Source organism: Rattus rattus, chromosome 8, assembly GCF_011064425.1.
Source record: "Rattus rattus isolate New Zealand chromosome 8, Rrattus_CSIRO_v1, whole genome shotgun sequence".
Classification (NCBI taxonomy): Eukaryota; Metazoa; Chordata; class Mammalia; order Rodentia; family Muridae; genus Rattus; species Rattus rattus.
In genome coordinates, this window is record NC_046161.1 from 32,600,232 (window position 1) to 32,623,678 (window position 23,447).

The window sequence follows — 23,447 nt, forward strand, 5'->3', positions numbered from 1 at the left end:
TGGCAACTGACTGGCAGTGAGGTCTAAGATTATCTGGAGGTCACTGCAGATGACTCTTCCTCTATGCAATTTAGAGAATGAAATAATGAACATGGAGAAGTCATCTGAGAGGAAGCTAGTGTCTCTAGAGATGCTGTGCTCATCACTGTAAGATGTAAACAGGTATTGCTTTCCTGGGAAAATCCGTGTCTGAAAGCTGACTATTCAGAGGTGTTGCCAAAACACAACATCCCCTGGGTTGAATCCCCAGGATGTTCATCTGATCATAAATGGTAAAGTTCCTCTTGTGTGATTGTAGTGGGCTTCTTGCAGAAGACCAGCAAAATGCATATTTTGCTTTCATCTCAGGAGGAGTCCCAGGACCACTCACGGGTACATGCTGTACATCCTGATACACTCAGCACTATAGAAGCCTGAGGAGTCTATGTCAGCATTCTTCCCTTCTCAAGTTTCGGAATTATTTTCATGCAAACCATTTATAAGTCAACTATAATAAGGACTAACAATCTGTTCTCAAAAAATCTGTGAGTATATTATTTCAAATTTAGGTATAGAAATGTATTTGGTTGTTTGCATTCCTTAAGTTGTTTAAAGCTAATTTTATTTATTATTGGGAATTTTCAGAAAGCATTTTTTAGGTTATTATTTTCCCATCCCCTCAACTCTTCTAAAACCATCTAACTTTCATATCTATCCAATGTCATCTCTTTTTCTTCTCTCTTAAATGATGAAGAAAGAAAAAGACACTGAAACTTACTGAGGCTGCTTTATCCAGCTGTTTACAACTAAGAAAGGGCTCCTCACTGGAGTATGGTATATAAGGAGTACAACTTATTTGAAGAAAATGAAGTTTCCATGTCCTAGCAGCCCCCTTAAGAATTCTTTTATGAATTCTGAATGTGATGGTCCTATTTGCAAGATCTGCTGAGATAGTCACAGATACTGTGTCTGGAAAATTAGTTCCCATTTCATAAGATGGATTCTCAGTATCTTAAGCTTTCCTATATGAGGGATCTACTCAGTGGGCTTCTAAATAATTTACCATGGGCAAGGTGTATGTTTATGATAATGCATTTTTTAGCCACTTCTGAAATGTGTACAGTTGCCTCTGTAGAAACGGAGAGAATTGTACGTACAAAGCCACTGAGGGTTGAAATAGCAAACAGGCAACCTAGACTAATTGCCCACTGCACTCAATTTCTTCAAAGTGGATAATTTGCAAACCATCTAAGGGTCTTTGAGGGAACAACAACATCCAGAGCATGGATAGCAAGTTTAATATTGTGCTAATTGTCTCTTTCTTTACCTCTGTAGATGAATACCAACAGAAGAATGATACATGGAAATTACTCACTGGTGACAGAATTTATCCTGGAGGGCTTAACTAACCGACCAGAACTCCAAATACCTTTATTTTTTCTGTTTCTAGGAATCTATGTGGTTACTATAGTAGCTAATCTGGGCTTAATTACACTGATTTCACTGAATTCACATCTTCACACACCCATGTATTATTTCCTCTTTAACCTGTCATTTGTAGATATTTGTTACTCTTCTGTCTTTACCCCCAAAATGCTAATTAATTTTGTGGTAGAGAAAAACACCATCTCCTATACTGGCTGCCTGACTCAACTCTACTTCTTCTGCTTTTTCGTCATTACAGAATGCTATATACTGACTGCAATGGCATATGACCGTTATGTGGCTATTTGCAAGCCACTGTTATATAATGTTATATTATCTCCCCGGATATGTGCTGTGTTCGTGTTTGGGGCATATGTGATGGGATTTTGGGGTTCCTTGGCCCATACTCTTTGCATGGCAAGACTGACCTTCTGTGATGCAAACCTTGTCAATCACTATCTGTGTGACATTCTCCCTGTGCTCCAGCTTTCCTGCACCAGCACCTACAACAACGAAGTTGTGGTCTTTGTTCTAGTTGGCATGAACATTGTTGTGTCAACCAGTACCACGTTTGTCTCCTATGGTTTTATCATTGCCAATATCTTACGTATCAGCTCCACACAGGGTAGAGCTAAAGCTTTCAACACTTGTAGTTCCCACATAATGACTGTTTCACTCTTCTTTGGAGCGGCAGCATTTATGTACATGCAACCTTCTGATGTAGAGTCTATGGACAAGGGGAAAGTGGCCTCAGTATTTTACACAAATGTTGGTCCCATGCTGAACCCCTTGATCTACAGCTTAAGGAATAAGGATGTCAAGCTTGCTCTAAAGAAAACTCTGAAAAGAAAACTATTTTCCTGAGCAGAAATAGGGAAATATTAGAAGTAAATTATTCTCTTGATTATTTTGAGATATTTATCTTAATTAGATAAGTATGACTACATAAATAAAATATTGGTCATCTCCAGTAATTTAGAACCATATTTGCCTTACTCATAGCTTTTCTTCATTGTCATTGTTCTTTTTCTTGTGTCTTTACGTAGATAATTATATACTTGAGACATTAAGAAACATGGCAAAAGTATTATGCTTTAACTTTTCCTATATGGAAATATGGTTATCGCATAGACAAATACTGTTGATTAGATAAGCAACTAACCACATAACATCACCCACCCCCATTTACACTGTGAGACAGGAGGATGATTACGCCTGTGGATCCTGATATGCTGTGTGGTTTTGGTGTCCGATTGGAATTCAATGACATAGTCAGAGTCAGGTTTTTTTTTGTTTTTGTTTTTGTTTTTTTTTTTTCCACAAAAACAAACCTAGTGAACAAAATTGGTAAGCATTTTGTAAAATGTGTTTCAGCTATTCTTTCATGCAGCTACACAATCTGTCTTAGTTTCTCCTGTCTTAGGAAATTGTTAAGGACAAACATAAAGCTAATATAAACATATACTGAAAGTAAATACCACAGGGAATTTGGTCTTTCAGCATTTGGTCTCCAAAAGTCTCTGATGCATGAAGATAAATTTTCTTTACTTTTTTTAGTACTTTTTGTTAAAACTATTATTTGATATAGTTGTTGAATAAAAGGCATTTCTGCTTCCTCTAATATATGAGTTTCTTTGTTCTGAATATGGTAACATAAAAATAAAATGCTTAGTTCTTATTTCCTGTGTTGCAATTGTAAAAGACATCATGACAAATATTGAAAACTGACTTACTATAAAATTTCAGAAATATTTATGTGTTTATAAAATTGCTGTTATGTCTATTCTTGTATATGGTCTTAATGAATGAATTACTTTAATTAAATTTTTTCATAAAGTATATATCAAGAGCAGAGATGTTATTTATGGTTTTAGAGCAAAAACCTTTATAAATCATTTCAAAGTTACTACTGTGACATATCTGCACACATAGATTATGAGAATGAATAAATTATAAAGACAGACAATTCTATTTAGATCTACGTTGTAAGTAAGTGCTATTTTTCCCTTAGAGGTTGGTTTGAAGTAAAAGGTAGCTTTTCAAATATAAAAATGAGATACTATGATTAGTTCATACCATCAAAAATAAGATATGCAAAGTTTTAACAGTAAAGATATTATGTGAAGTAAAGTGAAGGTAAAGGTGAATGCTTTATTACATTTTTGGTGATTCTGATAGAAATCTTTCTATCAAAAAAAAAAAACTATTCTAGAGTGAAGAATAATTGCTAATCCTAAAGTGTGTTACATTCTCCAGATAGGAAAAACAAATTTGAAAACCAAAAATCAAAAGTAACATTTTTATTTTCTATATCTATGACATTAATATTTTACTTTACCAATTCCAATTCCTGCACATGTTCAAAACAAATAAGCTCCTAATATTCCTGTGGAGAATAATTGCCAGGATATAATAACAAACACATTGAAACCGTGGTTAGGGTGAAGATACGTTGAAAGTGGTACTGTGAGGAATCCTGTGAGGAATCAGTAGGTCTGAATTTCCTCCTGATGAACTACTTCCTCCTAGCCCTCTGAAGGGAGGCTTCTGAGACCTGACTCCCATTGTGTCCTTGTTTGCCTCTTCCACTCTTTGCAAAATCTTCTTTCCTTCATCGCAGATAATAAACTTAAGCTTCATGAAAAAATCCCCAAGTTCTCTGGAAGAAATTTTTACATAAACCCAAATGCAGAAGCTTGACATAGAAATCAGTATATATTATTTATTGATTATTTGCTTACTTACATATGGATCACAGTTTCCCTTCCCTTCTCTCCCCTCAGTACTTCCCTCACTCCTCCCCTTCCCTAACCTCCTCCTTTCAGAAAAGAACAGGTATTCCAGGGATTTAAACTGAAAAGAGCATAATGAGATACAATAAGACTAATATAAACCCTCATATAAAGGCTGGGCAAGGCAATCCAATAGGAGGAATTTTTAAGTAATTATTTTATTTATTACATTACAAATATTGCTCCCCTTCCCAGTCACCCTTCCCATAGCTCTTCAAACTCTCCTCCCTCCCTTTCCCTCTGGGGTCCGGAGTGTGCTCCTGCAACACTGCCTCCAAAGGGGCATCCCCTTTCCCAGGGCATCAAGTCTCTGGAGGATTAGCTATATCCCCCCCATTGCTTTCTGACAAAGCAGTCCTCTGTTGAGCTCTTGCTTTAAGAATATCTGTCCATGTCTGATGAATTCTGCACTAAACCCATCTGGTCCTGTGCTTTTTTTGGTTGGGAGAAGTTTAATGACTGCTTCTATTTATTTAGGGATATGGGACAGTTTAGCAGGTTTATCTGATCCTGATTTAACTTTGGTACCTGGAATATGTCTAGAAAATTGTCCATTAACTCCAGATTTTCCTGTTTTGTTGAGTAGAGGCTTTTGTAGTAGGATCTGATAATTTTTGAATTTTCTCAGTTTCTATTGTTATGTGTCCCTTTTCATTTCTGATTTTGTTAATTTGGATACTTTCTATCTGCCTTATGGTTATCCTTGCTTAGGGGCTAAGGGTTTATTTTTATTTTTATTTTTTTGATTTTTCTCAAAGAAGCAGCTCTTGGTTTTGTTGATTCTTTGTACAGTATGTTTGTTTGTTTTTTAGTTTGTTTCTACTTGGTTGAGTTTGATTATTTCCTGCCCTATATTATATTATCTTTGTATTATCTTTCATGAAATTGCTTTTTTTTTTTTTTTTTTTGGTACAGAGCTTTCAGGTATGCTGTCAAGTTGCAGAATTCTTTCAGACCTTTGAAGAAAACCTAAAACCAATATTCTTCAAACTGTTCCGGAAAATGGAAAATGAAGGAAAACTACCTAATTCATCCTTTGAAGCCACAGTAATGCTTTTTCCAAAACCACACAAAGAACAAAGAAAGAGAACTTCAGACCGACTTCCCTCATGAGTAACGATGAAAAGAATACTCAATATAATTCTCACAAAGCAAATCCAAGGACATATCAAAAATCATTCACCATGATCAAAGGAGCTTCATCCCAGAGATACAGAGATAGTCCAAAATATAGAAATCCATCAACGTGATTCACTGTATTAACAGATTCGAGGAAAAAAAATGAAATGATCATTTCACTAGATGCTGAGAAAGAATTTGAGAATATTCAACACTGCTTCGTGATAAAAGTCTTGGAAAGGGATTCAATGCTCATAACTCAAGATAGTAAAAGCAATATACATAAAACCAATATCCAACATCAAACCTAGTGGAGAGAATCTTAAAGCAATCCCACTAAAATCAGGGACTTGATAAGGCTGCCCACTCTTTCCCTACCTATCCAATATAGTAGTAGAAGTCCTAGCCCAAACAATTAGACAATAGAAAGAGGTAAAGGAGATACCAATTGAAAAGAATGGAGTCAAAATATCACTATTTGCAGATGATAAAATAGTATAAATTCCCCCAAAATTCCACCAAAGAACTCCTAAACCTGATAAACTTCAGAAAAGTGGCTGGATATAAAATTAACGCAAACAAATAAATAGCCTACCTTTACTCAAAGGATAAACAGGCTGAGAAAGAAATTAGGGAAATGACACCCTTCACAATACTCACAAATAATATAAAGCACCTTTTTATGACCCTAACCAAGCAAGTGAAAGATCTGTATGACAAGAACTTCAAGTCTCTGAAGAAAGAAATTGATGAAGATCTCAGAAGATGCTCATGGATTGGCACAATTATTATAGTAAAAATGGCCATTTTGCCAAAAGCAATCCACAGATTCAGTACAATTCCTATCAAAATTCCAACTTAATTCTTAATAGAATTAGAAAGAACAAATTTGCAAATTCATTTGGAAAAGCAAAAAAACCCAGGATAGCGAAAACTATTCTCAGCAATAAAAGAACTTTTGGAAGAATCACCATCCCTGACCTTAAACTGTATTACAGAGCAATCATGATTTCAAAAACTGCATGGTACTGGTACAAAGATAGGCAGGTAGAACAATGTACTAGAATTGAAGACCCAGAAATGAATTCACACAGGTATGGTCACTTGATCTTTGAGAAAGGAGCTAAAACTATCCAATGGAAAAAGATAGCAATTTCAGCAAATGGTTCTGGTTGATCAGGAGGTCAGCATGCAGAACAATGCAAATTCACCCATTCCTACCTCCTTGTAAAAAGCTCAAGTCCAAGTGAATCAATGACCTCCACATAAAACCAGTTACACTGAAACTAATAAAAGAGAAATTGGGAATGAGCTTTGAACACATAGGTACAGGGGGAAATTTCCTGAACAGAACACCATTGGCTTATGCTCTAAGATCAAGAATCAACAAATGGGACCTCATAAAACTGTAAAGCTTCTGTAAGGCAAAAGCACTGTAAATAGGACAAAACAGCAACCACCAGATTGGGAAAAGGTCTTTATCCATCGTGTATCTGATAGAGGGCTAATATCTAATATATACAAAGAACTCAAGGAGTTAGATTCCAGAGAATCAAATAACTCTATGAAAAATGCGATACAGAGCTAAACAAAGAATTCTCAACTGAGTAATATTGAATGGCTAAGAAGCACCTAGAAAATGTTCAACACTCTTAGTCATCAAGGCACTGCAAATCAAAACAACTCTGAGATACCACCTCATGACAGTCAGAATGACTAAGATCAAAACCAAAGGTGACAGAAGATGCTGGTGAGGATGTGGATAAATAGGAAAAGACCGCCATTGATGGGGAAATTGCAAGCTGTTAAACCACTTCGGAAATCACTCTGGTGGTTCCTCAGAAAAGTGGATATAGTAGAAAATTGGACATAAGCTGAGGACTCAGCTATACTACCTGGGTATACACCCATAAATGCTCCAGTGTATAATAAGAATGTCAACCAACCAAATCTTCCAGAGTTTCCGGGAATTAACACCAAAAAATGAGTACACATAGAGAGACACATGGCTCTAGCTGCATATGTTGCAGAGGATGGCATTATCTGGCATCAATAGGAGAAGTCCTTGGTCCAGTGAAAGCCCATTTCCTTAGTGTAAAGTTAATGCCAGGGCAATGAGGTAGGAGTGAATGGGTGGGAGTGGGAGGATTTTCATAGAAGTGGGGGTTCAGGGGGGAGAATGAAAGAGGATGGAGAGGGGATAACTTTTGAAATTTAAGTACATAAAATATCCAGTAAACTATTTTGCAAAAAAATAAAATCTCTTCTGGAGCTGGAGACTTGGATAAATAGCTGAGACAATTTTTTGTTCTTGTAGAGGACCCCAGTTTGATTTCTACTGTTCAAAATGGCATCAAACAACTCTATGTATCTGTAGTCCAAGGGGATATAAAACTCTCTTCTCACCTTCACGGGCAGTAGACACATGCATGCAAAACACTTACACACACACAATAATTGTATAAAGGAAACTTCATATTCTTGTTCCTTCCTTCAGAGTGCATTTCAATGGAAAGTTGTTTTAATCATGACTTTCCCTGACTTAACATCCTCTAAAGACTACTCACAGTACCTGGGTGAAATTTTGAAAGTAAGAACCTAATCTCTGGAAATGTATTTTCTAACAGTTGTATAAAATTTTAGTTATTTTACATATATTCTAGAAACTCAGTTAAAATGACGTGACTGTTTTCCCCTAAAACATTTTATATCAGTGTGTTCTACTTTTTTATTTCGTGAATTTTATACCTATTTTTCTTATTTCTCAAGTTGTATGCCTTAAAATTAATAAAGATTTGGCATCTCTTATTGAGACTGATATGCAATTTTGTATTCTCCTCAGTATACAGACTGACAAAACCGCTTAAAGAAGTTTCAATTCATATTCCGCTGTTGGGCATGTACTTGAAAACAACATCCCTAAAATTATCCAAGTGCAACTATTATTATTCCACAGCTCCACTCTTGGAAATGCGTTAAAAAAAGTCAGAAAGCACTAGATCTGGAAAATACATTTACATTCTCAGGTTGATAACAGCACTCTTCACAATAGCCAAGAATTTGAGTATTCAAATGTTCAATAGTAAAACAATGAACCAGGTAAGACATAGACATTCAATGGACTGGGATATAGAAGTAAAAAGGAAGAAATCCTATTTGTGATGGATATTGTCCTAGAAAACATTACTGGGTGTCAAAGTAGTCATTTTAAGAATAACTAAAGTATGGTTTCTTTTCCATAGGCATCTAAGATAGCTGAACACAGAAGTAGACAATAGAATAGTGGCAAACAGAGGAGAAGCGAAGGGATGAGGAAGGAGTTCAATGAGTATAAAGTTAGTCATAAACCAGTGGCTTCTAAGTGTCAACTGTGTAACATAGTACTATTAGTTGACATTATGATAATATTCATTTAAAAGTTATATAAGAAGGATCTGATGTTACATATTCTAACTAATATTATAAAACTAAACAAAATAAATGAAACCTTTTGGGAGGTGATGAGTCATTACCTTGATTGTGGTGATGATATTACGTATATAAACATCCTGACTCGTGAAATTATATGCACAAATTGCATATAGTTTTCACACTGATACTTTAATAAATCTGAATAAACAAATATGTAAATTAAATGTAGAGTTCTACCAAGAATTTTGCAATAGAACATAAAATACTGCTTCCTTTCTAGCTTAAATTAAATTTATTGTAAATCCTACTATTTAATCAGATTCTAGAGCTATAGTGTTCATTAATAGCACTTGAGTTCACAAGGAAACGTGAAATGTGGATAAATTCAAACTGAAATAATTTAAAAACGACAGCAGATATTTCAAGGAATATGAGAAAAAAGACTAAAATTGTGTCTATATTTCTATTGTGCCACCAATGATGGAATATTCTGCATTGAGCAGTTTAGTACAATTGCCTGTTCTTAAGATTCCATTTTCTGTTGCTTTCTATCTATTCAGCGTTGTTCAATTAGCTATTCATGCTATGTCTTTATTGTTCATTGCTGCATTGTGTAACAATGAAATGGAGAAAACAGCCTTTCTCTATAATTCTACCATTCATACCATGCTTTATTCCTCTTAAGATAACAACTGCAAGTGCCTTTAATGTTAGGAGAATTCACTGAGATTTACTTGCTTTTAAGTTTTTAACTATTTATTTATTTGTTTATTTGTTTGCTTGTTTGTTTTGCATGAATACAGTGTAGCTATATTCAGACACACCACAAGAGGGCATTGGATCCCATTACAGAGCTGTAAGCCACCAGGTGGTTCCTTGTACTTGAAATCAGTAATTCTGGAAGAGCATCCAATGCTCTTAACCACTGAGTCATCTCTCCAGCCCTATGAATTTTATTTTATATTGCTAAGTTAACCAGAAAGATTTATATATTAGTATAGTACCATGTGGTTTTAATGCTAAGAAGATTCAAATGTTCTAAAAGAATTTGGAGACTGGTATTTAGGTTCAGTAAGAAGAATTTTTAATAAAGTTTGAATTCTCAAGTGAGATATAGATAAAAGTGTTCTTTAGATATAGGCATTTCATCCCACTGCAATCAGCAAAAATCTGAGAATTGGGATAGTAATCAGCCCACTACCAGGATGGTCTGCATATGGACCATATTTTGGAATTTTGAAATTTTGGGTTTATATGTCTAGTTTCATATAAAATAGAGCACATGATCTAGTGGCAGGTGACTGGCAGTGAGGCCTAATATCATCTGGAGAATCACTGCACATGACTTCCTCTGTGCAATTTAGAGAATGAAATAATGAACATGGAGAAGTCATCTGAGAGGAAGCTAGTGTCTCTAAAGAGATGCTGTGCTCATCACTGTAAGATGTAAACAGGTATTGCTTTCCTGGGAAAATCTGTCTTTGAAAGCTGACTATTCATAGGTGTTGCCAAAACACAACATCCCCTGGGTTGAATCCCCAAGATGTTCATCTGATCATAAATGGTAAAGTTCCTCTCGTGTGATTGTAGTGGGCTTCTTGCAGAAGACCAGCAAAATGCACACTTTACTTTCATCTCTGGAGGAGTCTCAGGACCACTCACGGGTACATGCTGTACATCCTGATACACTCAGCACTATAGAAGCCTGAGGAGTCTATGTTAGCATTCTCCTCTTATCATGTTTTAGAATTATTTTCATGCAAACCATTTATAAGTCGAATATAGTAAGGACTAACTATCTGTTCTCAAAAAATCTGTTAGTATGTGATTTCACATTTAGGTTTAGAAATGTATTTGGTTAGTTTGTATTTCATGAGCCTTTTTAAGCTAATTTTATTTAATCTTGGGTACTTTCATAAAGTATGTTTAGATCATTATTTTCCATCCCCCAACTCTTCTAAGGGCATCATCCTTTCATATGTCCCCAATTTCATATTTTATGTCTTCTCTCTTAAAAAATGAAAAAGGAGAAAAACCCACTGAAATTCATAGGGTCTGCTACTTTTGAGCTGTTTACTCCTATGAAAGGGGACTTCCCTGGAATATGGTATATAATCAGTGCCACTCATTTGAAGAAAATGAAGTTTCTATCTACAACCCTCACCATTTCAAGAATTCTTTTATGAACTCTGAGTGTAAGCATTCTGCTTGCAAGATCTACTGCAATAATTGGGCATAAAAATATACTGGGAAAATTAGTTCTTATTTCATAAGATGGATTCTCAGTATCTTAAGCTTTCCTAGGTGAGGGATTTATTCAATGGGCTTCTAAATAATTTACTCTTAGCAAGGTATATGGTTATGATAATATATGTTTTAGCCATGTCTGAAAGAAGAAGAAGATTTTGTGGTAGAGAAGAACACCATCTCCTATATTGGCTGCCTGACTCAACTCTATTTCCTCTGTAGAAAGGAGGAGAAGTATACCTACAAAACCACTGAGGGCTGAAATAGGAAACAGGAAACCTAGGCTAATCACCTACTGCAAGGAATTTCTTCAAAGTAGATGATTTGTAAACCATGTAAAGTTCTTTGAGGGAATAGCAGACTCCAGAGCATGGATGGGAAATGGTTATGTACGTGCAATATTGTGATAATTGTCTCTTTCTTTACCGCTGTAGAGATGAAGATCTACAGAAGAATGACAGATGGAAATTACTCCCTGGTGACAGAATTTATTTTGGAAGGCTTAACGAACCAGCCAAAACTCCAAATGCCTCTATTTTTTCTGTTTCTAGGAATCTATGTGGTTACTATTGTAGCTAATCTGGGATTAATTACACTGATTTCATTGAATTCACATCTTCACACACCCATGTATTATTTCCTCTTTAACCTGTCATTTGTAGATATTTGTTACTCTTCTGTCTTTAGCCCCAAAATGCTAATTAATTTTGTGGTAGAGAAGAACACCATCTCCTATACTGGCTGCCTGACTCAACTCTACTTCTTCTGTTTTTTCGTCATTACGGAATGCTATATACTGACTGCAATGGCATATGACCGTTATGTGGCTATTTGCAAACCATTGCTATATAATGTTATATTATCTCCCCGGATATGTGCTCTGTTCATGTTTGGGGCATATGTGATGGGATTTTGGGGTTCCTTGACCCACACAATTTGCATGGCAAGACTGACCTTCTGTGATGCAAACCTTGTCAATCACTATCTGTGTGACATTCTCCCTGTGCTCCAGCTTTCCTGCACCAGCACTTACAACAATGAAGTTGTGGTCTTTGTTCTGGTTGGCATGAATATTGTCGTGTCTAGCAGTACCACATTTGTCTCCTATGGTTTTATCATTGCCAATATCTTACGTATCAGCTCAACACAGGGTAGGGCTAAGGCCTTCAACACTTGCAGTTCACACATAATGACTATCTCACTCTTTTGTGGATCTGCAATATTTATGTACATGCAACCTTCTGATGTAGAGTCTATGGACAAGGGAAAAGTGGCCTCGGTATTTTACACAAATGTTGCTCCCATGCTGAACCCCTTGATCTACAGCTTAAGGAATAAGGATGTCAAACTTGCTCTAAAGAAAACTCTGAAAAGAAAACTGTTTTCTTGACTTGAAATAGGAAATTGTTAGAAGTAAATAACTCTCTTGATTTAGTTTGAGATATTTATTGTAACTAGATAAGCATAATTAGATAATTCAAATATAACTCACTAGCTTCATTAATTTAGAGCTATATTTCCTCTATTCATAGCTTTTCTTCACTTTCTTTGTTTTCTTTTTGTGCAACTTTATATAGATCATTTTATACTTGAGACATCAAGAAAAAAGTAAAAAGTATTGTGCTTTAATTTTTTCTATATTGAAATATGGTTATTGCATGGAAAAATACTATTGATTAGATAAGTAACTAACCAAATAACATTACCCACCACCCATTTATACAGTGAGATAAGAGGATGATTATGCCTATGAATCCCACTCTGCTGTGTGGTTTTGGTGTCCCAGTGGAATTCCTATACACAGTAACAGAGTCAGGTGCTTTTTCACAAAATCAATACCAAAGAACAAAATTGATGAGAATTTTGAAACTGTGTTTCAGCTATTTTTTCATGCTTTTGGTAGCAGCTACAGATCTGTATCAGTTCCTCTTGCCTTAAGAGATCATTAAAGACAAACATAAAGACCATATAAACACGTGCTGAAAGTAAATAGCACAATTGAATATGGTCTTTCAACATTTGGTCTCCAAGAGTCTCTGATGCATTATGATACACTTTCTTTACTGTGTTTTGTACTGTTTGTTAGAACTATTACTTGATGTAGTTGTTGAATAAAAGACATATCTGTTTCCTCTAATACATAAGTCTCTTTGTTCGTAATATAGTAACCTAAAATAAACTGCATAGTTATTACGTCCCAAGAGATAAAGATTCAGTTTGTTTTGCCTTTGTATTAAGACATTATGACCAAGATTGAAAATTTGCTTCATAAAAGTTTCAGAAGTATTTTAAGTGTTTATAGAATTACTGTTACGTCTATTCTTGTATGTGGTCTTAATGAATGAATTACCTTAATTAAATTGTTTTTATAAAGTGTAAATCAAGAACAGAGATGTTATTTTTAGGGTTAGACTAAAAAAAACCTTTAGAAATCATTTTAAATTTGGTACTGTGGCATATCAGCACACATAGATTATGAGTATGCTTAAACTATAAAGACAGACAGTTCCATTTTGACCTACCTTGTAGGTAAGTGCTATATTTGTCTTAGAGGTTGGTTTGAAGCAAACAGTAGCTTTTCAAATATAAGAATAAGATACTATAAATAGTTTTTCTCATCAAACAGAAGATATACAAAATTTTACAGAGCAAAGATATTTGGTGAAGTTAAATGAAGCTAAAGGAGAATGTTTTATTCCATTTATGGCGAGTTTCAATAGAAATGTTTCTAGAGAGAAGAATATCACCAATCCTAAACTGTGTTACATTTCTCCAGATAAGAAAAACAAATTTGAAAACCAAAAATCAAAAGTAACAAGATTTTTATTTTTTATATCTATATTTATGACATTAGTATTTTATTTTACTAATTCTTGCACATGTTCAAAACAAAACAACTCCTAATATTCCTGTGGAGAATAATTACCAGGATTGAATAACAAAAACATTGAAAACTGTCATTAGTTTGAAGATATGTTGAAAGATGCTGTGAGGAGTCCTATGTCTTTCAAATTTTTAACTTTTCTCCTAATTGGCTAACTACTTCTATTCCCTAGGGAGGCTTCTGAGATCTGTCTCCCAATGTGTTCTTGTTTGCTTCTTCCACTCTTTGCAAAATCTTCTTTCCATTATTGTAGATAATAAACTTAAGCTTCTTGAAAAATCCCAAAGTTCTTTGGAAGAAATTTTTACAGAAACCTAAATGCAGAAGCTTGACATGGAAATCAGAAAATATTTTATATCGACTATTTATTTACTTACATATGGATCACAGTTTTTCTTCCCTTCTCCCCACACACTCCTTCCCTCACTCCTCCCCCTTCCTAACCACCTGTGTGTTACTTCTCAGAAAAGGGTGGCCTTTCAATATGAATCAAGCCACCTTGACATATCACATTGCAGAAAGAGTATGAGTGTTTTTTTTATTGAGGCTAAGCAAGCAAACTAATTAGGGAAACGGGATCCAAAGGTAGGCAATACAGATAGAGATAGCTTCTGCTCACACTTTAGGAGTCACACATTAAGGCTATGATGCACAGTTGTTACGTATGTGCAGAAGGCCTAAGTTCTTCCCACGCATGTTTTCTGGTTGGCAGTCTCTATAAGCACCTATGAGTTCAGGTTAGTTGATTCTGTAGGTTTTCTTGTGGTTTCCTTGACCCCTCTGATTCCTTCTATCATTCCTCCACTTCTTCGACAGGATTCTATAAGCTTCACTTAATGTTTTGCTGTGGGTATATGCATCAGTTGCCATCAGTTACTGAGTAAAGTTCCTCTGATGACATTTATGCTATGCTCCTGTCTGCAAGTATAGCAGAATATCATGAATAATGTCAGGGGTGGCTTCCCTCTCAAGGTGTGGGTCTCAATCTGGGTCAGTCATAGGCTGGTCCTTCCCTGAAATTCTCCTTCATCTTATATCCCTGCACATCTGGTAGGTGAGACAAATTGTGGATCTTAAGTTGTGTGACTGAGTTGGTGTCCAAATCACTCCATTGGAAATCTTACCTGGTTATAGGACATGTCCAGTTCAGGGTCTGTATTCCCCATTGCTAGATTCACCATCATAAATTCTTGGGTGTTTCTATTCTACTAGGTTTCTAGAAAGAGAAAGAAATATTTTTTTAAGCAGGAAATAATTCGTCCTGTGTGATAAGAAGTATGGGCAACAAGTGAAGGCCTTAGGACATGAGTAATACTTATTAATAGATTGTGGATTTGCAAGATGTAATTTTGAGCATCAAATGAATCACATCAATCCCTTTTCCTGGCCTTTTCTTCACTGTGCTAAAAGGTGGCTATGTTCCACTTTATATCTCAGTAGGGATAACTTTAAAAATATTTTTAAAAGAATGTACTATGCTAAAGAAAGCCCATGCCTAGGGTTGGGGATTTAACTCAGTGGTAGAGTGCTTGCCTAGCCAGCACAGGGCTCTGGGTTCGGTCCCCAGCTCGAAAAAAAAAAAAAAAAAAAAAAAAAAAAAAAAAAAAAAAAGAAAGCCCATGCCTAGCTCTAGGAAGAGGTGACCATGGTAAATACCAGTAACTCTTATTATGTAATAGAAAGTTATAAAAAAGTAACCTGTCTTTGTCCAATTTCTCACTGCCCAATCATATGCCGTGCCCCATCCTGTGCCAGACTTCACCTGTATAAAAACAACCATCCACACTTCACCCTCTCTGTCTAGTTAAAAGAGGAACTTTTCTCTCAAATGTAAGCTGAGCACAGCAACTACTATTTTGTACTTCACAACATATAAAATACACCTAACACCCAGTTTATCATTTTTGTCAATTAAATGGTATATTTGGTCATCTATTTTAGCTTAAGGCTTAAAATCTATGTGTTATGTCTTATCTAGCTTGTATACACTCTCAAAACCATCTAATTAAATATATATTCTCAATGTTAAATAGTCTGGGTGAGTTATGGGACTATAATTCATCTTCAATGCCATCAGAAATGAGAACGACCAATACTATCTGAAATATAGGAAGCCTAACATGGCTTCCCAAACTGAGACAGGTTGAAGAGATAACTGTCTATAGCTGCAGTCCCCTGGTTGCAACATATAAGCCTTGTGGCCTAGTATCATCTGACAGACTTTTGTAATGCTGAATTTTTTGAAAGACTGACATGGCAGAGATTATCAGTCAACTAAGTCCTTTTCTGGGCAGTATTTTGTCTGTAGATGAAATAGGCAATTTCTGCCCAGTGGCTACCTAGACACAATGTATTTCCTCACCTAGAGGTAGAAATGCTCAATTTATTCTTTGAATCCACCAAAGGGGAGCTACAAGGAGCAGATATGTCTCAACAACAAAAGAATAAGTAAAATTAAATGTCACATTTTGTGGATTCCTTACATTTTGAAAATCTTCTATCTCTGTAAAGTAATCTGGACTCTTTGCTGTTAACTACTCCTAGTTAGTTCTAAAAAAATATCAAGAGACCATCCTAACAGTAAACTCAGAGCCATGAATGTGCTATCTGGCTCTTAACTCACATGTCTAAACTTCTCAGCTCATTAATAATAGCAGTTACAGAACTTTCTCTAAGCCTTGCATTCTTATATGTGTTGTATAGGCACAATGCCTATATATGAGAACAGCAATATTAATTTCAATTTTATATAAAGTATATGATTCTAGGTCATAAACCAGAAAGATGGGATTTGAACAAGTAGCCTAAATTAATGTAACTACTGAGGTAAGCCTTTTCTCACAGAAGAGATGCTCTAATTACTTTAGTCTTTTAACAATAGTAAGTGAGTAAATGTGATTCTTTATACATTCTGAAATAGAATAGGTATAGACTAGTGAATAGGAAAAATCTAATCATTTCCACAGGGACTAACTGACATCTACTAGGGTACAATTTAGATATCAAATCAAAATATATTTATGACATAACTTGTTAATACTGGAGTATTGCAGAAAAATATCCTGGGGGTTTATTACTAAGTTTTGTTAACAGTGTGGAATCCCTGAGGTAGTGAAATGTTACTTGTTTATTTCATTAATTGTGTATTACAAGTGGGCCAAATCTTCAGAGAGTTTGGCCACCCTTGGGGATGAAGTACTTCTGTATTTCTAAGAGCTAGCTCAAAATTTCCAAATAATATAGGATCTCAGTGTTTGAATCACACAATTTAAGGTAGGTAGATTCCAAGTTCTCAGAACTTGAAAAACTATGGGGTAGTATCTGAATGTTCATATTCAAATGGTCTTAACAATACTTAGTTCATCAATACTGTAGATTCATCTTCCCAACTGTAATATTATACATATAAAACTAAAAAATTAATTTAAAACCTATATTATTTTTTTTAATTCTCTGAAAGGAATCTTATACAATGTATTTACCACTGAGGAAATGAGTATGTAGTTAATATGACTAACCTGAAATCACCAATAATTTGATGCCATGTGGGATGTTTCCACAGCAACATTAAAATTCTTAGTCTTATGCTATAGCGTTTGCTTTTGTGATTATATTACTTTTTACATGACCTAAAGCAGAACTAGTGCATCAAAGACCAATTGTTGGAAAAACAGCATAGATCAAAATCCAAAGGTCACCTATGCATTTAATATATTCTTGTTTATTGTCTTCCTGAGTGTACAAGGACCTAGTAATATTTTTTAAAACTAGGGTTTTATAGAAAAGATTTCCATAGCTTTTGTTAAACAGAGAAGCAAAATATCAATGTCTATCTATCTATCTATCTATCTATCTATCTATCTATCTATCTATATACATTGTGTGTGTGTGTGTGTGTGTGTGTGTGTGTGTGTGTGTGTGTGTGTTTAAATGCTGATCATTTCATGGGTAACTTAATAGATTTTGTGAGAATTATTGTTCTTACCTATTGAATAACCATTTACTTTTCTTGGATAATCGTTCATGCATATCAAGAATAGCAGAAGCAACTCTTTTGTTTGACACTGTTGTATATTATACAAATACAAAAATGATGTAAGTGTAAGTACTAAAGATAGGGGAAAAAGCAGGAAGAGACAAAAATCATTATCTCATTGCTGCCTAGAGACAGCACATGACCTATGCAATTTAAAGTTGCCAGTTTTCAACTTCGTTGTATATTTAAATATTTAATTTTAATTTTTAAATATTGCGTATATAATATTTAATTTTTATTCATCTGTGACTTGTATAATGGATTACTTTGGTAGGAAATGGATACATTGTGTCAGGTGCTCCGGTCGCTTTGAGATGATGTCAATGTCAAAACACATTCATAGAAATTACTTTTCCATGAACTATGTGGAAAAACTTTTTTTTTGCAACCTATGCACATTTTCTAATATCTAAATGACTTTTCTTTGTGGTTTGAGGACTTCTTGTTTTAACTGAGTTTTAGGTTGATTTTGCAGTTGTCTTTTCTTGCTATGAAATTGCTCTTACTGTGATTCTTAGCTGGGCTTAATGGCTTTCACATGTCTTTCTAAATATTTCTGATTTTGCTCTTTCTTTGACCTTTTCCTGTATGAGTTAAAAGTATTTCCTAAGAAAGCAAGGTCTTAAGAGGGAACTTGTATGATCTGATAAGAGAGTAAGTGTAATGCTCAAATATTATAATCCCATTTTAGTTTTATATTGATATGCTATTTTAAAGTTCACAATATAAGATTCTGCAGATAAGTGAAATATTCCTGCTAATCTCCTATTGTGGTCTGCCAAAAACATGATCATGGTGTCAATTTGCTTAATCTGATGAATAATTTAAACCTCAAAAACATCTGTAGTTTAGAAAAGATAATTCAGTGAGTCATTTTGGCAGTTACTCAAAACTGTGGAACTTACTAAGTTTCACAAACAGCTGTATCTCTCTTTCAACTGTGCTGCATGGTGTGATGAGTTTCTACCAGTGACAATTAAGTCTCTACGTCTGATTCACATGGTTAACTGATCAAGTTCAGAGCATCTACCTGATGGTGCTCCAATTTCACAATCACTTTTAAAGGACTTCACACCTTAGAACTGTGGAACTGTGCCTTAGAGTATGACCTATTTCATTTTGTTTGTGGGACAGGTTATTGCTGTATAGCCCAGGGTAGAGCATAACCCTCCCTACTTTATTTTAGTGATTCAGATTCATCACTTTATTCTTGGAGATCATATTCTCTAATATTCTTTGCCACAATATCTCATCAAATCCTGGTCTTAAAGACACTGATATGCTGAATATTCTTAAAAAGTTACAGAAGACCTTCACAAAAAGAGATTGAAACACTCTACTATGTTTGAATCTTAACCATGTTTTTCACACAAATTTCAAGTGTGCATTAATGTTTTCTCAATTTATTTTTTGCCTTTTGGAAAAAAGTATATAATCTAAAGCCATATCATTTTCCAGACTCTATATCCTTTTCTCTGACATAACATTCAGATCAATTTTACCTTAGTATGATAATTTTATGTGCATGGGTCTTTTATATATATCGTGCATGCTGGTACCTGTAGCAGTCAGAAGACAGTGCCCGGAACTCTTGAACTGAGGTTATAAATGTTTTTCAGCTGGCTGGTGGATACTGGGACATGAACTCAGGGCTTCCAGATAGAAGAGTAATTGGTGCTCTTAACTGCTGTGCCACTGTTGCAGCCTATAAGGAATGTTTTCATACAAAATTACTCAACATTATTAACTGACTTTTAAAGAAGCATATATTTCAACTGTGCTTGAATTTTAAGAAACATTAAATATACAAAAAATGATTTTATTGTATGGAAAGAAAAGTTAGTAAGACAGTGGTTTCAAATGGTACAAGAAAAGGAAGTCCCTGAAGAAAACACTGATTTATTGGTGGTTTAGATATAACACCTGGAAGTCAGCTGTAATTTGCTCTATGAGGGATATAGCTGGCCTCGGGTGTTATTTATGTCCAGACAATAGCACCACGTTTCTCTTTCTTCTTCCATATCTACCTGGCAGGAGACTGTCCTTAGCCATTCTAGCTTTCCATTCTAAGAAGAGATAGAAAAGATTGAAAATCTAGGGTGAATAGAGCCATTAATATGTCCTTTCATTTACACTGAGAATTTTCTTTATTTAAGTGCTTCTGCTTCCAGATTTAGAATTTGAAAGGGACTATCTGTAGATTACCTAAGCTATATTGCAAGCTACAATTTCATAAAACCGATGGTTCCTTTGACAGGTACTGAAGTGAAAAGGGTAAGTAGTTTTATTTTAATTATACAAACACAATAATAAGTGAGTCAGAGTTTGCTTACTTTTAATATGCAGTACTTAGAGAGTTAAGTTTTATCAAATAATGACAAGACATGGCTTAAGGGAAACAGTCAATAAGGTGGGGTGCAAAAAGACTATTAAATTTAGTCTTTCTCCATAAGTTTCAATGCCCATGAGACATCAACCCTGTACAAAGAATTGGAAACAACTAAGAAATTCTGAAAATAGGAGACATAGATTTATCTAGGGAAGAGAGTTATTGCAACCTCTCAGTATGTTTCATGCTACTTGTATGCAATAATGAAAAAGATTAGTGATTTTAAAGCAGAACAAATAAATATATGGGAGGGCTTTGAGGGAGGAAATGAAAAGGGATTCATGTCATTATATTATAATTTCAAAAACTAAGAGAAGTAATTTTTGAAAAGGTCTATGGAGTAGATAAATAAATGGGGGAAATCTGATTTTCAGAGGTGAAATCCATCAAAGAGATTCTGAATATAATAGTCCATATATTCTGAATATAATAGACCATTTCCCTCCCCCTTCTTTATAGATAATATTTTATTTAAAAAAATGACTACTGTGAACCATTCTTCAGTGATTGACTTTATCCTTGAAGGCCTAACAAAACGCCCAGAACTTCAGGTCCCACTGTTCCTCTTATTTCTGGCAATATATGTGATAACAGTGGTGGGAAACTTGGGGATGATCCTCTTAATTACCATTAGTTCTCAACTTCACTCTCCAATGTATTATTTTCTCAGTCATTTATCCTTCATTGACCTCTGCTATTCTTCTGTCATTACCCCTAAGATGTTGGTGAATTTTGTTTGTGAGAAGAACACCATCTCCTTTGTGGAGTGCATGACTCAGCTCTACTTCTTCCTTATTTTTGTCATTGCAGAAGGTTACCTGCTGACAGCTATGGCATATGACCGCTATGTTGCCATCTGTAGCCCACTGCTTTACAACATTGTCATGTCCCACAGAGTCTGTTCCATAATGATGGCTGTGGTTTACTCTCTGGGCTTCTTTGGGGCTACTGTCCATACAACCCGTATGTCAATGTTGTCCTTCTGTGGGTCTCATATTGTCAGCCACTATTTTTGTGATATTCTACCCTTATTGACTCTGTCTTGCTCTAGCACCCATATCAATGAGGTACTGCTGTTTATTATTGGAGGAATTAATACTCTAGCACCTACACTGGCTGTCATCGTCTCTTATGCTTTCATTCTAACAAGCATTCTTCGCATCCGCTCCAATGAAGGACGCTCCAAAGCCTTTGGCACCTGCAGCTCCCACATTATGGCTGTGGGAATCTTCTTTGGGTCTATAACTTTCATGTATTTCAAGCCACCTTCCAGCAATAATATGGAACAGGAGAAAGTGTCCTCTGTGTTCTACACCACAGTGATCCCAATGCTAAATCCTCTCATATATAGTCTGAGGAACAAGGATGTAAAGAATGCACTGAAAAAGGTGGTTGGGGGAAGGCAGTAATCCTATCAAGTTGAGAGAAAGAATGAATGAAATATGAGACATTCACATAGGTCCTTTGTGAATGTCTTTTGCATGCTTTTTTCCCCAGAGAAAATAGTCACTTTTTTTAGAAATGATTATTTTATGTATGAGAATATCTAATACATTTTTGTAAATTATCAAGCAATTTAGTTATGTAATAGATACTGTAATCTCTGTACATATTTTAAGAGAAATAGAAATTCATAAAAGAGGAGGGTGTATAAATACTAAAATATGATTATAATAAAACTTATTATCATTGGTTGGACACTAAAGATAGCAAAGCTATATTTAAAGAAAGGACTTCCAGAATGTTGACCACATGAACTATTTCATACACGTACTTGTCTCATTATGGCCACAAGATAGAAACTGGGGTGAGGCATGCACACAGACAGCAAGGCATGCCAGAAGCTTCAAGAATCTTAGAATAATGTATAGAAGTAGAGAAGTACAGTCCAAGTATCATTTTGCACCAGGTAAAATTAATTTTAAATATCTGTCTGAAGTTGTAACTTAACAAGCTCCTCTTAATTTATGCCCACACATTTATGGAAAGTATTACAACAGTTCTAAAATAAATCAAAGCCATGTTCAAGGCAATGCTTTGTCAATCTGTCATTAGTTTATTATGATGAGTAGTTTCTTTTGCATTCCACATCCTTATGCACACTGTTTCTAGGCAAGAAGAGCTGCAGTTATTGAAGACATATCACTGTTTATACAAGACAGCAGCGTGGAAATGGCAAACATGGGCAAAATCTCAATGTCCTCAAAGTATAAACTTCTTCACCTATATCTCTTACATTGAGATATAGTGAAATAACTGACTGAAATGCATTCTCCTGAAGAATACTTCATATTATCTTCTGATTATCTATTATTTTTCAGCTTTGTAATGTTTAACCTGAGTCATGTATGCTGCAGTTTGACAATGTCATCACACTGTGTTTATAAAGAAAAATATGTGTACAGTATGGTTGAATGTAATCAGACTTTATACAAATAAGAAGATATTAAAGTCTGAGGATTCTTCCAAGTTACCAAGGGAAAAGTGATATGCAACATGCCTTGTAACATTTAATAAAACACCATATTAAGAAAATATCCCAGAAGTGGTTGAGGATGCAGAAAAAGTTTAAGAGCCAGAGCGAATGGAGGACTCTAATGAGAAAGATATCCTAAATTAATGGGAGTGGCTCACATATGAACTCATAGAGTCTCTGGCACCATGCTCGAGCCTGTAGTAGTCAGCAACAGTAGCAGTTCTAGAGTGAAAGTGGACACATACCACCATCTCAAACCCAAAACAATCTCCTATTGATAACCGCTTACAAGTAAAAATTTGTTTTTGTACCAAGGGATTCTCAATGGGTAAATAAACTATGATTAAGAGTAGACTGCACGTTCAGTAGTAGATGGTCAATGGAAAATGACTCAGTAGCATCTTTCAGGGTTCCTCATCTCATACTGTTTTTTCAGGAATTTTTAGTACATATAACCTATAGTTCATTTGCATATCAGGTATGTCTTCCGTTTTAGTGTTTTTATTATAAGATTCTTGAGAATACAAGCAAATGTGTCTATGTGTCTGTTTCTTGTGCTTTCTCTTGGACTGTGTTCATTCTTTTTGTTTTGTCCTATTCTGATGTCTTAGTTTTCATTTTACCTTATTTTATTTTATTATCTTTAACAAGCCTGTTTGGTTTCTAATGAGAGATCAAAAGGGGTTGAA

The 23,447-nt window shown here is 35.0% G+C and overlaps 3 protein-coding genes across 3 annotated transcripts; all 3 read left to right on the forward strand.

Annotated features, from left to right (window-relative positions):
• The first annotated feature begins 1,314 nt into the window (after window positions 1–1,314).
• On the forward strand, window positions 1,315–2,268 carry LOC116906961 (olfactory receptor 147-like). Its single transcript, XM_032909882.1, has one exon. The coding sequence runs from the start codon at window positions 1,315–1,317 to the stop codon at window positions 2,266–2,268; it is 954 nt and encodes a 317-aa protein (XP_032765773.1).
• A 9,141-nt stretch (window positions 2,269–11,409) lies between these two features.
• On the forward strand, window positions 11,410–12,363 carry LOC116907051 (olfactory receptor 147-like). The gene has a single exon (XM_032910006.1). It carries the CDS (start codon window positions 11,410–11,412, stop codon window positions 12,361–12,363), a length of 954 nt encoding a protein of 317 aa, XP_032765897.1.
• An 8,392-nt stretch (window positions 12,364–20,755) lies between these two features.
• Window positions 20,756–21,691, forward strand: LOC116907608 (olfactory receptor 8D2-like). Its single transcript, XM_032910663.1, has one exon. It carries the CDS (start codon window positions 20,762–20,764, stop codon window positions 21,689–21,691), a length of 930 nt encoding a protein of 309 aa, XP_032766554.1. The 5' UTR covers window positions 20,756–20,761.
• The last annotated feature ends 1,756 nt before the right edge of the window (window positions 21,692–23,447 follow it).

Excerpts from the sequence above, each read along its gene's own strand:
- LOC116906961 (XM_032909882.1), top strand. The coding sequence starts at position 1,315 with ATGAATACCAACAGAAGAATGATACATGGAAATTACTCACTGGTGACA.
- LOC116907051 (XM_032910006.1), top strand. The coding sequence starts at position 11,410 with ATGAAGATCTACAGAAGAATGACAGATGGAAATTACTCCCTGGTGACA.
- LOC116907608 (XM_032910663.1), top strand. The coding sequence starts at position 20,762 with ATGACTACTGTGAACCATTCTTCAGTGATTGACTTTATCCTTGAAGGC.